A 17,392-nucleotide genomic window follows, 5' to 3' on the forward strand; every position below is an offset into this window, starting at 1 on the left:
TCTGAGCTTTGCGCAGTAACTGCTAAGTCCATACAATTTCCAATGGGTACAAACAGGTTTCAAACGGTGTTCAAAAGAAATAAATGTGCGTAATCGGTCGCATATTTAACTCTTCTCAACATACGTGTACATTACACACAACGTACACAACGTTCCCACCATTTAAATTGGATGTTCACAAATCAATGTTACTTACAGTGGACTTGACATCAAGGCGATGGATGTGTAGCCTATTAGTTTCACAGATTCACACTGAAACTATTTGCGTGGTCAAACCCGTTAAAATGTTAGTATCTTATATACTCCAACGTAGTGGCAATTTACCTTGAAACTAAGCTAAAATGGAACTTATGTTCAACTCGTTCTAAACATTACGTGCAATTGGCTGAGGTGCAGTGGCTTCAGGACTTCCGAGCGAGTGAGAGCATGAAACAGAACTGATGCCACCAAAGTTAAACTTTTAAACCGACTCCTATTTGCCTCAATAGCTACATTACGAGTGGCGAATGTTTTTGCGAGGATATGCTTGGACTGGAGAGGCACACTACCGGTGAGATTGAATGCACCAAAAATGCTTCATGCTTTGAGGAAAACAACTTGGATTTGGCGCACGTCAACATGTTGGTGACGCTGCGTAAAAACGAAGCAAGGCAAAAGTAACGTCTTTGCATAATACCCAGTAACACAGTAGCCTACAACGGCAACGCACCACTCAGAACATTATTTATAGGCGCTACTCGCAGTGTAGCCTATCGCTGTACCTCCATTATTGTGTTTTCCACCATCTATTTACATCACTACCGAATATGAGGATTTGCTTATATAACATCAGCCAACACTTCAAGGGCCACTACAAAGTATCTCGGGGGCCGGATCCGGCCCGTGGGCCGCTAATTGAAGAGCCCTGGGGTAGGCTGTTCCCAGAGTGCTGTATCTAGGCACCTCAGTGGGAAGTTTGTGGGAAGGAAAACGTGTGGCAGAAAAGCTAGCTATCAGGAGATTTTGGAGCACTTCATGCTTCCATCTGCTGAAAAGCTTTATGGAGATGAAGATTTCATTTTTCAGCACGACCTGGCACCTGCTCACAGTGCCAAAACCACTGGTAAATGGTTTACTGACCATGGTATTCCTGTGCTAAAGGATTGCCTCCATACCACGCCACATTGAAGCAGTCATTTCTGCAAAAGGATTCCCGACCAAGTGTTGAGTGCATAACTGAACATAATTATTTGGAGGTTGACTTTTTTTTGTATTAAAAACACTTTTCTTTTATTGGTCGGATGAAATATGCTAATTTTTTTAGATTTTTGGTTTTTCTATTACTTTTTTGCCAAAATCATCAATATTAAAACAATAAAAGGCTTGAACTACTTCAGTTGTGTGTAATGAATCTAAAATATATGAAAGTCTAATGTTTATCAGTACATTACAGAAAATAATGAACTTTATCACAATATGCTAATTTTTTAGAAGGACCTGTATATCACTACAAATACTGCGAAATCTTACATCTGTTCACAGATGGGCGCAAGCCATTTCCCATAGTTCATGGAAAAACCACAGAAGACACTTTTCTTGAGGTAAGGGCATCCAGAATATCTTGTCAACAATGTAATTTGGCTGATTATAGTTCACAATGAAAGAGGAAAGTGGCTGTTAAGTTAATTTTTATTTAAAGTTTTTGTCATTTGTTTACCAGGATGCCACAGACGTTTGCAAAGAGTTCATGGCACGAGATCCACAAGAACTACGTTTCACTGTTGTTGCCCTTTCCAAAGCATAACATGTATTTACTGAATTCCAAACCATCCAGAACAGAAAACATTTAAATACTGCCACATTGTTGCATATTAGTTAGGATGTTTGCATTTTTGTAGAGAGGAGGTTTGACTAGAACAAATAGTGTACTATAAGAGGTAAGGTCCGCAAATTCCTGTGGCCTAAAAAGTGTCATCTCAAGGGAGTTGCAAACTGATGAGCAAACTAACTCCAAACTGATTTTTTTTTTTTTTTTTTTGATGCAGGGAGGTTATATTAGTTTGGTTTTATACTAGTCTTTAAATCTGTGAGAAGTTAATCTCCCACATTTCATTACTTTTTTTTTTATTTCAATGTGATATTTCTTGTATGCCTTTTGATGGTGAACAAGTGTGAACTGGACATTTTGCTCTCCATTTAAGACTGTTCTGATTTAGGAAACATCACATAAACCACTTACATGTTTTTCTCTTGACATGTTTCCATCTTAATCTTTTCATAAGAATGTGTGGGTGGGAATGGAACCACATGTAGTCATAGCATTGGAATGGCAAGGATCTTGGTGTCCTTGTGTTAAAGCTCAGATTAATTGCTTAGAAATTGTCATGGAATGAGACTGAGATTATGAAATGAGACACTATTCCTTTTTATTCAAGAAAAGGTTGTATTGGTAAACAATTCAGAAATGATGCCTCACTTAAAAAAAATAAAAATAAATGCAGTTCTTTAAGAAAAGGTCTCAGATGTGTTCTCATGTGTTTGATTTGACAATTGATGAAGTTGAAACATGTTGGCAAGTCGCCATGGAACACCATGGGCACAGCAGCAAAATTATATCATGCAGCACTTGAAAAAAGTCCCTGTTGGCAAACTTCCAGCAACAAGGTTGCGCTTGTCACACACGCTGGCTCAAGCATGGGTAACATAAAGGGAGTTCCACGCAAAAGTAACAATAAATTATATTTATTAAAGGGATAGTTCGGGTTTTAAGACACGAAGTTATATGGGTTCCCTGTCAGCAACGTTGTGCATCAGCACTGACTTACCCCGCAACAGCGTCCTGTGAGCCGAGATCCAGCCGGTTTTTGATGCTGAAGAAAGTAGTCCGGCAAGTTTCTGGGGTCACGAAAGTAAAGTGTTTTTCTTCTCAAAACCATATGCGTTCAAAAGAGTGATATATTTGCACCACAAAAACGTTGTCCAGGAAAAATTCAAACCTCGTTATCACTTACTTATTTTTCGCGATTCCTATCACTGCGCGCTACTGACAGCTGGACAACGTTTTTGTGGTGCAAATATATCACTCTGTTGAACGCATGTGGTTTTGAGAAGAAAAACACTTTACTTTCGTGACCCCAGAAACTTGCCGGACTACTTTCTTCAGCATCAAAAACGATCAAAAACCGGCTGGATCTCGGCTCACAGGACGCTGTCGGGGGGTAAGTCAGTGCTGATGCACAACGTTGCTGACAGGGAACCCATATAACTTCGTGTCTTAAAACCCGAACTATCCCTTTAAGTAATAATAGAAAGTCAGTATGATGAAGCTATAGAAAGTAAAATGTAGTGCATAAGTGTCTAGGGGTATGAGTACAATGTATCAACAGAATCAAACTACAACCCCTGGCATAAATTGTCCAGTTGTTTTTTTTTTTTTTTTTTAGAAAAAAGCCAGATCACAGACATGACACAAAATTAAGTTCATTTCAAATGGCAACTTTCTGGCTTTAGGAAACATTAAAGGAAATAAAGAAAATGTATTAATCAGAAACAGTTGCTTGTTTTAGACCTACCAGAGGGGAAAACAAATATGGAATCAATCAATTCCAAGGCAAAAATTATGGAATCATGAAAAACAAACTGACAAAAGAACACTTCAACGCACCACTAGTACTTTGTTGCACCACCTCTGGCTTTTATAACAGCTTGCAGTTTCTGAGGCATGGACTTAATGAGTGACAAACAGTACTCTTCGTCAATCTGGCTCCAACTTTCTCTGATTGCAGTTGCCAGATCAGTTTTGCAGGTTGGAGCCTTGGGATGCACCATTTTCTTCAACTTCTACCACAGATTTTCAATTGGATTGAGCACCGGACTATTTGCAGGCCATGACATTGACCTTATGTGTCTTTCTTCAAGGAATTCAACAGTTTTTGCTCTATGACGAGATGCATTATCATCTTGAAAAATGATGTCATCATCCCCAAACATCCTTTCAATTGATGGGATAAGAAAAGTGTCCAAAACGTCAATAAAAAATTGTGCATTATTAAAGATGTAATGATCGCCATCTCCCCAATGCCTTTACCTGACATGCAGCCCCATATCATTTTTCAAGATGATAATGCATCTCTTCATAGAGCAAAAACTGTTGAATTCCTTGAAGAAAGACACATAAGGTCAATGTCATGTCATTGCCTGCAAATAGTCCGGATCTCAATCCAATTGAAAATCTGTGGTAGAAGTTGAAGAAAATGGTGCATTCCAATAACCTGACTTTCGCCAGATCCTGTAGTTCGCTGTCTGCTTCACACAAGGATCTGGGACTTCTCGATAGGAGATGTATTTATGAAGGCGGGTCCTTGTAAAACATCCTCGCATGTGATTTGATAAACCACTTACCTGTTATCTTGAATGACGTGCTAGGCTTCTTCAAGCTCTTGCCAAACCTGGTCGGAAGAAGAGTAAAAACTTCCCTGCCACCAATAAATGTCTTAAAAACTATTCTCTGTTAATCTTTTAAACAATGAATACTCGATAGATTCGACAAAACGGTTGAAATAGCAGAATCAATGTCAGCACAAGACTCCTCGCTGCGTGCCGCCATTGTTATTTGAATCAAACACTCGCTTCGGCGCTCCTGATTGGTTGCTCATTTTTTGATCACTGGCAGGGGTTTGGATTGCCCTCGCGTCCAGACCCTTGTGTGGAGCTCAGCGAAACGCCTCTGGTGGAGCGTGGCGGAACTACAAGGGTCTGGCGAGAGTCAGGCTAGCATTCCAAGGCTCCAACAAAGGTGCAACAAAGTACTAGTGGTACGTTGAAGTGTTCCTCTGTCAGTTTGTTTTTCATGATTCCATAATTTTTGCCTTGGAATTGAGTAATTCCATATTTTTTCCCCTATGGTTGGTCTAAAACAAGCAACTGTTACTGATTTTTTTTTTTTTTTTTTCTTGATTTCCTTTAATGTTTCCTAAAGCCAGAAAGTTGCCATTTGAAATTAACTTAGTTTTGTGTCATGTCTGTGATCTGGCTTTTTTCTAAAAAAATTAGAGTCACTGCACGCTAAAATATGTTTTTTGAGCTGTTGATTGATTGAAAATACTCATAAGTGGTGAACTGTACTATTACCAGGGTTAATATTGACAAAAATCGCGTTTCTCGACAAAAGTAACATTTCGTCTGATTTTGTATTGGAGATATTGCTCTCCGCGCATACTACAGTTTGAGACATGCCATGGCATGTTGGTCCAAAATACTATTGGAATGCTGACATTGTCCTGCACTTCTAGTCCGACACTACGTCACCGGGTCGTTACAAATTAGGACTGAAACGCCCCAACACCTGCAGCCCTCATTAGCCTACCTGTGATAAGCCATGTCTGCAGCACTCATTCCCAGATTGACACGAAATCACCATGGTTGATTGGTTGCAGCAGTGCTGCACTCTCTCTCCAAATTTCAGAACGTCTCGCCCATTTTGAAAGCCGTTTTCAGAAATGTGAAGTGGGTGGAGTTATGGGGTGAAGTGACTCTTTAAACATCTGAATGAACATCCTCCAAGACTGGTGATTCCATAATTTATGCCAGGGGTTGTATAACATAATAGAATGACGACGGTCGAGAGGAGAGGGAGTCCGCCCGCATCTTGGGAAGTGGCCATTTTATACACTGGCCCACATCAGGCCCAAATCTCGCACACCTGTGCGCACTGGCACGTCTACCGCCCCCTGCTGGAACAATGAAACAAATAGAAGAATAATAGAATGGTCGGGGTGCAGGTCTGACAGTGACGGGGTCGTGACACGCTGCAGCAGATAAATTGGTTAGTGACTGGACTGGACTTATTGGGCCAATTGCTCTGTCAGTTAGCATTGCGATAGCTGTGCTACGATTTAAAACCGTGCTCCTTAAAACGGAGGTTTTGGAGTTTAACACGCTCCGTGCACATTCCAGCCTTTACGAATCGATGTGGGTAAGACTAAGTATTTTGTCAGCCTAAACAGGCCTACACCAGGCAAAATGCATCTGTGCGGTTTAGGCTACATAATGTTACAACTGTCTTTAATGCCTGTGAAATGCATGTTAGTGTGTTGGCTAGGAGCAGACGTTTTCAAATCATATTACTAAGTAATAACATTCTTTTTATAATATTGCCGTTTCTCGTCGCTGCAGCCACAGAGAGGCAGAGGCACACGGTCACTGTCGAGGGAGCATATGGCTAGCGATATATATATATATATATATATATATATATATATATAAAACACATTGCCCTGGCCATAAGCTTTCGTTCTCCACACAACTAACACGTAATGAGGGTCTGCTAACTGTTTCACGATATGCCTACTTCTCATTGCAAGGCGTAACATAAAAAATCACCCCACCACACTGTCTACAGCTGTTGCTTATTTTGTCTGACGGCACCCTGGATCTGCCACGCGCGCCTCGAATGGAGTGGCTTTCGTTCTCATTCTCATTCTCATTGCGACTATACTACTGCTACGTTGCCCCACAGTTCTCCTATGGACACTTCGACCTCCATACCGACATACCCTACTGGTGCCGCTAACAAAACGCATGTCTCTCTGGTCTCACAATAAAACGCACGTAACAAAAGTTCGGTGACACTTTATATTAAGACACACATATTCACCATTAGTTAGCTGCTTACTAACATGTCTATTAGTAGCATATTAGCCATTTGTTAGTCATTGTAAGTCACTAATTAATACCTTATTCTGCAAGACATTATTCTACCCTTTATTAGACCCTTAATTATTAATTTCCCCTATGTAAGCTCCTAATTACCCCTTATTCATAGTTATTAAATAAGTTGTTCCATGAATCATGACCTAAATATGCATGCCTCAGTATGGGGCTTGTAAGGTGGTAGTACCACAAGAACAGTTATTCACCCCTAATAATACTTATCAAAGATGGTCTATCTGAATGGAATTAGACACTAAACCACCAGTGCTAATAGTGTACAAATAACTCATAATTAAGTCTTTGTAATGCCAAATATGTTCCCTATTCTAAAGTTGGGTCATTGTTCACATCTAATTCACAATTAATGTGGCACTTATTAACCCCCATGTGTTCCCTAAACTAAAGTTGCCTCCTATTCACACTTATTAACTGTATTACAGCACACAGTAGGCTACACAACAAGCAGACAGCCAAGTTGGCACAAATAAAAAGAATATCTCTTTCATAATGAATAGGAGATAGCGAGAACGGCACACCTGGATACATTTTTATGCTAACTTTCTTGGCCCCTGAGTAATCAAAAGTCTCAACCTCAAATATTTTTCACATGGTAAAAAAGACATCCGGTGTGAATCAATCTATAGCTCTGCTGTTTGAGGTCACAGACTCGGAATGAGAAAATTTGATTCAACAAAGACCTATCGTTAACAGGCAGCTAACACTAACAGAACGGGGCATAGAGACTCGCTTTCAGTTTGATTTACCTATGCCCCATTCAGTTAGTGTTAGTTGTGGGTTTGCTATTTGGTCTACTGTATGTTGTATAACATTTTCTGTTCTTTCCCCTACGGACAGCACTTTACTCTTCCCTACTGACCTCAAACAGCAGAGCTAAGGATTGGATCACATTAGAGTTCTCCTTTAGTGTGACACAGTATAGTGTCAAATTAATTGTGAATTAATTGTGAACAAAGATCCAACTTTAGAATAGGGAACATATTTGGCATTACAAAGACTTAATTATTAGTTATTTGTACACTATTAGCACTTGTGGTTTAGTGTCTAGTTCAATTTGAATAGACCACCTTACACCTTACAAGCCCCATACTGAGCCATGCATATTTAAGTCATAATTCATATGCAACAACTTACTTAATAACTATGAATAAGGGGTAATTAGGAGTTTACATAGGGGGAATTCTTAATTAAGAGTCTAGTAAGGGTAGAATAAGGTCTTGCAGAATAAGGTATTAATTAGTGACTTACAATGACTAACAAATGGCTAATATGCTACTAATACATATGTTAGTAAGCAGCTAACTAATGGTGAATATGTGTGTCTTAATATAAAGTGTTACCAAAGTTCCTGCCTGGAAGTCTGCCTCAAATAAATGCTTTGCGCAGCCTAAGTAGCCTAAATAAAGACCATAATCGAGGGTTGATGGTACGATCTACCGTGCGTTAGGCTATTTTACGAATAGGCCTACTCGTTCTTTGTACATTTTTAGTTAGGCATTTGCCTACTTAAGCATCTGCTATCTTGTAGCCTTTATTGTAGCATACTGTGTAATAAGTCCAAACTAGCCAACAGTGTGTGTATGTGTCGGTTTATGAAGCGTAAGCTGTCACCTATCTAGCTATCCTGCAAACTATGGTTTAGTCTACCGTAAAACCATGTCCCTTATGACATGGGTCTTCAACCGGGGGTCCGCGGAGGTACTGCAGGGGGTCCGCGAAAATATTTTGTCTGAAGCATTTTTTTCTCTTCCAAAAAATAAAATTTGTCAAAGTTAACATAATGTTCAATGAAAATTGCTTCATATTCGTTTCTAAATAACACATTGTAGGCTACCCATGAATCATGCTTGTGATAATGTGATCCCTGTAACATTAGGCTACCCAATGGAACACTTTCTCCCCCGTGCGTTTTAGTTAAATAGCTTCGTTTTCAGCGGCATCTGACCATTAACAAACTCGTTCTTTTCATTCTGGGAGATAAATTACATTTCGACTGTTTGATTCGTTTGCTTAATGTCGGGACTGATGGACCCTGAACTTTGCGGGGTAGCCTATTTATTCTGTGTGATGTTTTGCTTTGTTTTTTTTTTTTTTTTTTAAATGAGAGTTTGCGGTCTTTGCACGTCAAGGCGTTCTGCGTGAATTCATTAATCCAACGTTCTCCGCGATGTCATACCATCAAAATGAAACGATAACGATAATCTTGTGTGTTTGTGTTTCCTTGTGTAAGACAAGTTATATTTACACAAGATGAAGAGGCTCTCTGTCTGTATCAGGTTGAGCAAATGAAGCTTTGCCTGAATTTAGCTGAATTTATAGGCTACCACCAGAGAGGGTTAAAGCGGAGCTTCTCACACTTGAATATTAATTTCGCCAATGTGAATGTAACGGTAAACACAGCAACGTTGTATCTAAGACAGCTGCAATATAAGCGAAAATGATAGTAGCAGTGGTATAAACGGGATAATCAACTCCGCGCCGTGCGTTTATAGGAAAATAATGCACTGCAATAATGCCTGCGGCGTCGGGAGCTTATTAACACTTCGAACGTGCATTATTTTCCTAGAAACGCACGGCGCGTCGTTGATTATCCCTTACATATCCACCTTAGTTGACCCTTGTGACATTCTATTATAGGGCGAGTTTATGCAACACTAAAGAATTATCAGAAACGAGTTGTATAAAGCAGTTACCCCCCTGTTAATAATAACTTATGTTTAGAATGTGTGTGTGCGTGCGCGTACGTGCATGCATGTAGGCACTAATGACTGACGGTTCAAATGATAGGCATGATTTGAGGTGTGCCAGGTGTGGGGGTCCGTGCTCAGTCTCTCTCACAGCCAAGGGGTCCTTGGGCTGAAAAAGGTTGAAGACCCCTGCCTTATGAGATTAGACTAACACGCACTAAATGCGCCCTCTAGTGGGTGATTTGAATTTCCTTGAAGACACAGCAATTGAGATCAAGGTAAAACGCAGAAGCAGGTTAAACCACAGGTGCATATGACACAGCAATGGAGCTGAAGTCGTCACGTGACTTCTTACGTCACCACCGAGTTTAAAACTGTGTTAAACTCCAAACTAGCGACAGAGCAATTGCCCCCTTATGCCCCCTGTTAAGCATTTATTATGTGTTATGGTTTGTTTAACCCTTTAGGCGCCAGAGGTTTTTTCCAAAAAACAATTTTTCCAATTTTGACATATTAATTTCAAAAGGCTTTAACTTAAAAGTGATAAGAGATAGAGACTTTCTGTAAATTAGAGAAATATTAAGGATGACCCAAAGTTTATGTAGGGATTAAATGTATCCAACTAATTTGCGTATTATGAGGTCATAATGACGTCATATGGTGGCGGCCATCTGGATTTATGAATTTTCATGATTTTTTTTTTATATTATTATAAAAATGTTAATAATTTATTATTATTAATATTTTTGCTGACAGACATACACATCACCAGGACATGAAAACACAAAAAGAACAAACATTGTACCATACTGAATGGTTAGGGAAATAGTAAATCATCATAGGCTACTAATAGCAAGATGATGGGAATGATGATGATGCTGCGAATTTATGTAGCAGGCCTTTTGCCATAGAGATAATGAATCCCTGTTCATCCAGGTGACACTTCTTGTAGTGTTTCATGGTGTGGTACCTCCAATTGCAGGGCACAACACAAAGGCCCACCACACACTGCCTACACCTGTATTTTGTCTGACTGTGGCCTTTAGATCTGCCACTTTGAGGTTTTTTTTTATCATTATTATTTTTCTTTTTTAGTTGACAGACATTCACATCACAAGGACATGTACACACAAAAAGAACATTGTGCCATACTAAATGGTCAGGGAAATAGTACATCAATAGTGTAATAAATAATAAATGGAAAGATGATGGGAATGCAAATTTCTGTAGCAGGCTTTTTATTGTAAATATAATGAATCCCTATTCATCCAGGTGACACTTCTTGTAGTGTTTCATGGTACTTCTCATTGCATGGTATAACATAAAAACCCACCCCACACTGCCCACCTGTTGCCTATTTTGTCTGACGACAGCCTGTAAGTAAGGTCTGCCACGCGCGCCTCCCGAGTGGAGTGAATCAGCATGGCTGTTCTTTCTCATTCTCCTTGCGACTGCCTACACTGCTGCTACGTTTCCCCAAGCTATCCTATGGATACTTGGACCTCGTCTAACACATCTATTGATATTAGACAAAGGCTCCACTACATTACCGTCCTCCTCCGATTATATATAAAAAACCCACATTGCCCCGGCCATAAGCTTTCGTTCTCCACACAACTAACACGTAATGAGGGTCTGCTAACTGTTTCACGATATGCCTACTTCTCATTGCAAGGCATAACATAAAAAAATCACCCCACACTACACCTGTTGCCTATTTTGTCTGACGGCACCCTGGATCTGCCACGCGCGCCTCCCGAGTGGAGTGGCTTTCGTTCTCATTCTCATTGCGACTACACTGCTGCTATGTTTCCCCAAGCTATCCTATGGACACTTCGACCTCGTCTAACACATCTATTGATATTAGACAAAGGCTCCACTACATTACCGTCCTCCTCCGATTATGGAGAGGCACACGGTCACTGTCGAGGGAGCATATGGCTAGCGATATATATATATATATATATATATATATATATATATATATATATAAAAAACACATTGCCCTGGCCATAAGCTTTCGTTCTCCACACAACTAACACGTAATGAGGGTCTGCTAACTGTTTCACGATATGCCTACTTCTCATTGCAAGGCATAACATAAAAAATCACCCCACCACACTGTCTACAGCTGTTGCTTATTTTGTCCACGTTTGTAGGCCTACTTGTGTAGGACTTATCTCTCACGTTGTCCAGCTTCAGCTTTGCTAGGCGGAGACACGTGTGAATAAACAAATCCCCGTCATCTTCTGAAGGCAGATATTTCCCTTCAGAATAACTGTCAGCGAACAGAAGACCCAACACTTCATTCCTGGTAAACTTTTTCCATGTGTTTAGACGATTATCTAATGCTAATACTCGTTTACGTTAACAATACCGCTCTGATACAATGGCTCACACGCAAGCTAGCTCAGCTGATATTTCGCACTGGTTTAAAGTGCCCTTGCTCGAATATTTTGTATAGAAGCATGACGTAATTCTGAGTCGGGGACGTAGTATGACATGTCTGCCAACTAGTGGGGTAACACTTTATTTTAATGTGTCGCTGTTACAGTGTACCTACCTAATTAGGTACAGTGGTACAACCTTTGTAACAACATGTACTATCAGGTACTATCATTGTACTTACATTATGTATTAGTAGGTACCTACATATAGTTGTTACATTGTAATACTGAGTGCTTTTACAAAACTTTGCCAGTTTGCCTAAATTTTCATCAAAGGCAAAGAACTGACCTGAGACCTGCTGGATGGGGTAAATCTGGTCATGATAGATTGGATATACAAATCATGCTTAGCTCCAGTCAAGGCCTCGTTGTCTTCAGTGTACATATAACAGCTGTGCTGCTACAACCTTGTTACTCTTTGATACAGTGGAATAAACCTATTAAGTGTACCAGTTAGGGTAGAGTGGGGGAAAATGCCCCCGTGAGGTAAAACGCCCCCCGCCTGTTTCTCCCATAATAATCACTAGATGCAGTCAAGTTATATTTTTACTGTTGCCCTGCATCCCATTGACTACGGGGACACACATATATCCACTGTGAAGTTTACGCTAGCGACGTAGTTGAAGGAAGACTGATTTTATAGTAAAATGTCGTAATTTTCCGTGGTCAGTTAAGGAGTGTAGGCTATGTTAGTTTAGGTAAGGTGTACTTGGCTGCTGGTAAGCCTAATCTATGAATTAAATATAGTATCTTACAATTCATTTATTGCTTAACAGCTTGTCGGTTGATTTGGCTATTAATGTATGAAGCAAATAGTTTTTTTAGGAGGGGGCATTTTACCCCATCCATGGGGGGCATTTTGCCCCACTGCTGGGGTAAAACGCCCGCTTTGTATACATTTTATTTTTGTTAAAAATCTAAAGAAATATAAAGTCTAGGCAGTTTTCATAGTTGGTTTATAATTAATGTCATTGCCACTTATAACCATGATAATAATTCAGAACACATGTAGCTTTTGTTTTCACAGTAATGCCACATTTTCCTTAAGGGGAGCGTCTTCCCCCACTCTACCCTAAGTACTTACATGTACTGAGTTATGTCATTAGTGTCTTGGAACATGTCTGCCATTACCCTACATACTGTAGGCTAGTACATGTATCAACTGTGTTGGTACACATTTATTACTCTTTGATACAGCGGAATAAACCCATTAAAGTAAAGTGTACCAGTTAAGTACTTAGGCTACATGTAAATATTATATACATTCTGTCAATGATGTCATGCATCCTGTAATGGATGTGTTGAAACATGTCTGCTGTTACACCACATAGCACATGTATCAACTGTGTTGGTAGACCTACACACTTAATACTTTTTATTACAGTGGAACAAACCCATTAAAATGATGTACCAGAAGTATACATCCATTACATGTACAGTATGTCCTCATTCTCAAGTCTTGAAATGTGCTAATGGAGTCTCTGACTCCAAACTCTTTATGCCCTTTGCTAAAAAATAATGTCATCTTTTTGAACAGCCTACCAGCTCCACTTCCCTCCAATGTAATCCAACTCCCTCCAATTTCCTCCATCCAGCAGTTGCCAGATTCTTAGAAAAACATTTCAACATGATATACTCTTTTTTCCAGAACCGTAAGTTTAAGAGCACACCAAAATAAGTAATTGGTGTACATAATTTTTCGTTTATCATTTCAAATGCAAAATTCATCAACATTTTCTTTTGCAAAATGTCCAGCATAACCTGGCAAACGCTTAAAAAATTACCTGGCAACCCCACGCAAGGAAGAAAGCCAGCGGAAGTTCAGTCGATCGCAGAGACTTCGGTTGCAGATTTACACCATCAATATCAAGACCATTTGCGCGTTGAACAAGGAATAGAGGTAAGATTCCCCCCCTTGGGTCAACCAAGAAACTGACAAACTAAATGCAACAGTCATTCAGACAGGGTGATTGCAAGATCTCAACAGTGGGAGTGTTTTTTTTTTTTTATTAGGCTATGAGAGGACTACATTCCATCACTGGGTATGATAATGATTAGCTTCAGTAACTTAGGTTACATTAGACCTCCTAAACTTCTGTATTGTCAGTTATTTACTGTATCTTACTGTTTATTCCAGGATGACTGGCCGTAAAAAAAAAGCCAAACCAGCAAATGCCAAAAGTAGTATCATGCCTGAAGCCATCACCATTGAATCCACCACCATTGAATCCACAAGTACTGGTGAAGTGTCACTCCACCAACACAAGAAAAGCTTGAGGAGCAAGATAAAGACGTGGCATGTAGTGTGGCATGTAGTGAATCATCAGATGGTGAGGGTTTTTTGTTGTTGTTGTTGTTGCTGCTGCTATTCCTATGTCCCATTTTACAGTATCTGACGAGAATGGTGTATTGTGCTGAGCACTTCCAACGCTAAAATGTTTTTTTATGTCAAATGTTATGGGATTATGTATAGCCATCAGTCAAATGTAACAGATGTATGCCTGATGCGAATGTGTGTGCATTTTTATTTGTTTGTGTTCCAGACATCCAGTCATCAGCCAGCAATGTTAGACAACAGAACAAGAGGCTGTTGTCAGAAATAAAAACGCTACAGGAGAAGGTTGCCATGTTAGAAAATGAACGAGATTTTCTGCGGACAACCCTTACCACGGCCATGACATCCACTGGTAGGTCATCTGTTCTTACATTCAATTTTTTTACATTATCACTCATTTTAACAAGATTGGACTCTTGGATTGATTCACACCGGCTTTGTCTTTTGACTTTCTTGTTGTTTCACGATATCTTTTCTTGGTCAATACCATAGCAATTTGACCCATAGTATTCTTATTTGAGGTCACCATGTACTGTCCAAAGGAAAAAGGATAAGTGAATTGGAGTATAGCAAAATTATAAAGTGCAAGAGTGCTGAGAGCATCATGAATATCAGTGTGTATAGGGTTAGTCAGTAGCATGTTCACGGAATGTTCATTGAATTTTCTTTAGTGTGTTGATAAGCCTGATGGCTTATGGAAAGATGCTATTTCCCAGCCTGCTTGTGTGGCAGGCAACTGCAGCTGTACAGTTGATGTTAGGAGCCTTTAGTTTCTATAGACAATTGGGTTGGCCTAGCTTCTTTTATCTCAGTCTAGGTCTGGCCAAATTGTACTAAATGCACTAACGAGTACTTCCTTAAATATTCATACTGTAGTCAATGTATCATGTTTAAAATTAGATGAATAAGTTTCTTCTTTTACATTTGCACAGGAAAAAGCCAACCAAAGAAGAATCAAGATGAAATGTCATCTGGTTCTTCTGACTCTGAGATTGGATCATCTTCGTCTTGTGCAATTTTATCATCTGCATCTTCCGATGATGAGCCGAAGAAGAAGAAAAAGAGGAAGACAAAGAAGAAGGAGGACCTGACCTGGTTTAGGAATTTTGCTTTTACTTACTTGCTTTTTATTTGATTTAAATGAAACCATTTTCAATAATGTGGTATACTTAATGTTTAAAAGCTTGGAATACCTTTACAGTACCCTTACAGTTTTCAGTACACAACTTACTGTGTTATTTCCTGTCTCTGTCACATGTACTGGTACTAGATTGTGGTGTAAAAGCACTGATGGATGGTCCAAGACATTAAAAACATGACATTCAAGTAATACATGAAAATTCTTCACTTGTATTGCTTATTTTAATGGATTTGTTCCACTGTATTAAAGAGTATTAAGTGTGTACCAACACAGTTGATACATATACTGTGTGGTGTAACAGCAGACACGTTTACAGTATGCATGACATCATTGGTAACAGGATGTATATAATATGTACATGTAAGTACTTAACTGGTACACTTTATTTTAATGGGTTTATTCAACTGTATCAAAGAGTAATAAATGTGTACCAACACAGTTGATACATGTACTACAGTATGTAGGGTAATGACAGACATGTTCCAAGACACCAATGACAAACACAGTAATACAGTATGTACATGTAAGTACTTAACTGGTACACTTCATTTTAATGGGTTTATACCACTGTACCAAAGAGTAATAAGTGTGTACCAACCCAGTTGATACATGTACTACAGTATGTAGGGTAATGGCAGACAAGTTCCAAGACACCAATGACACAACTCAATAATATGTACATGTAAGTACTTAACTGGTACACTTCATTTTAATGGGTTTATGCCACTGTATCAAAGAGTAGTAAGTGTGTACTAACACAGTTGATACATGTGCTACATAGGGTAATCGCAGACATGTTCCAGGACCATACCAATGACACAACATAGATGTACTATGTACATGTAAGTACTTGACTGGTACACTTCATTTTAATAGTGGTTTGTGCCACTGTATCAAAGAGCAATAAGTGTGTACCAACACAGTTGATATATGCACTATGTAGTGAATTAGTAGACCTGTTCCAAGACATTGAACACACAACATACATGTCATATGTACATGTAAGTAATTAACTGGTACACTTAATAGGTTTATTCCACTGTATCAAAGAGTAACAAGGTTGTAGCAGTACAGCTGTTACATGTATACTGAAGACAATGAGGGGCCTTGATTGGAGCCAAGGATGGTTTGTATATCAAATCTATCATGACCAGATTTACCCCATACAGCAGGTCTCAGGTCAGTTCTTTGCCTCTGATGAAAATGTAGGCAAATTGGCAAAGTTTTGTAAAAGCACTCAGTATTACAATGTAACAACTATATGTAGGTACCCACAAATACATAATGTAAGTACAATGATAGTACCTTATAGTACATGTTGTTACACAGGTTGTAACACTGTACCTAATTAGGTAGGTACACTGTAACAGCGACACATTAAAATAAAGTGTTACCAAACTACCTTGTCCAGGAAGAAACCTTGAGCAGATCCACGGCTCAAGGGACCAACCCAACTGCCTGGGGTCGTGCTAGTAGTGGGAGCATGTAAGTGTGTGTGTGACAGTGTGAGGGCAAGGGAATCCTAAGGGCAGGCATGTGTGATGTTTTGTGTGGAGTGGTAGTGGGAGTGGGGGGGCAGTGTGTTGTATGTATGTATGTGGCATAAAGATGCTGGTAAGGGGCAGTGTGTGTGTGTTGGGGGGTGCAGTGTGCTGTGTGTGTGGGACAGTGGCATACTGATGATTCAGAGGAGGGGGGCACGGTGTTGTATGTATGTGGCTTAATAAGATGCTGGTAAGGGGCAGACTGTGTTTGCGTGTGTGTGTGGGTGGGGGGGGGGGTGACCAGTGTGCTGAGTATGTGGGGAGTTACTGTACTGTAGGTAAGGTGGGCCAGGAGGGCAGTCAGGGGTGTGTGTGTGTGTGTGTGTGTGAGTGAGGAGGAAGAGGGTAATAAATAATAAAAGAAATAAAGGAAAAAATAAATAATACACACACACACACACGCACATACACATACAGTACACACAGACACATACACAACCAGCTACGCACACATACACACACACAGTCACACTGACCCCTACTGTGGCAGCACTGCGGTGGATACACACACACACACACACACACACACA

General features: G+C 39.7%; 1 protein-coding gene and 1 long non-coding RNA gene across 4 annotated transcripts in view; both read left to right on the top strand.

Moving 5' to 3' along the window:
* uchl3 (ubiquitin carboxyl-terminal esterase L3 (ubiquitin thiolesterase)) overlaps positions 1–2,497 on the top strand; it is a 58,780-nt gene extending 56,283 nt beyond the window's left edge. For both annotated transcript variants that reach the window (XM_062533721.1, XM_062533720.1), the window contains exons 8-9: positions 1,522–1,580; positions 1,700–2,497. In XM_062533721.1, the coding sequence (XP_062389705.1) occupies positions 1,522–1,580; positions 1,700–1,783 (143 nt within the window). In that variant the 3' untranslated portion in view covers positions 1,784–2,497. The remainder of the gene's footprint in view (positions 1–1,521; positions 1,581–1,699) is intronic.
* Positions 2,498–11,452: 8,955 nt separating this feature from the next.
* On the top strand, positions 11,453–15,647 carry LOC134077715 (uncharacterized). 2 transcript variants are annotated; one of them, XR_009938735.1, is made up of 7 exons: positions 11,453–11,709; positions 13,380–13,494; positions 13,598–13,742; positions 13,856–13,884; positions 13,980–14,172; positions 14,386–14,529; positions 15,110–15,645. It is a non-coding gene; the product is annotated as an uncharacterized LOC134077715 (long non-coding RNA). The 2 variants fall into 2 exon arrangements; XR_009938734.1 differs by having other exon boundaries at positions 13,598–14,172; positions 15,110–15,647.
* Positions 15,648–17,392: the final 1,745 nt, after the last annotated feature.

This window comes from Sardina pilchardus, chromosome 4 (assembly GCF_963854185.1).
Source record: "Sardina pilchardus chromosome 4, fSarPil1.1, whole genome shotgun sequence".
Taxonomy (NCBI): domain Eukaryota; kingdom Metazoa; phylum Chordata; class Actinopteri; order Clupeiformes; family Clupeidae; genus Sardina; species Sardina pilchardus.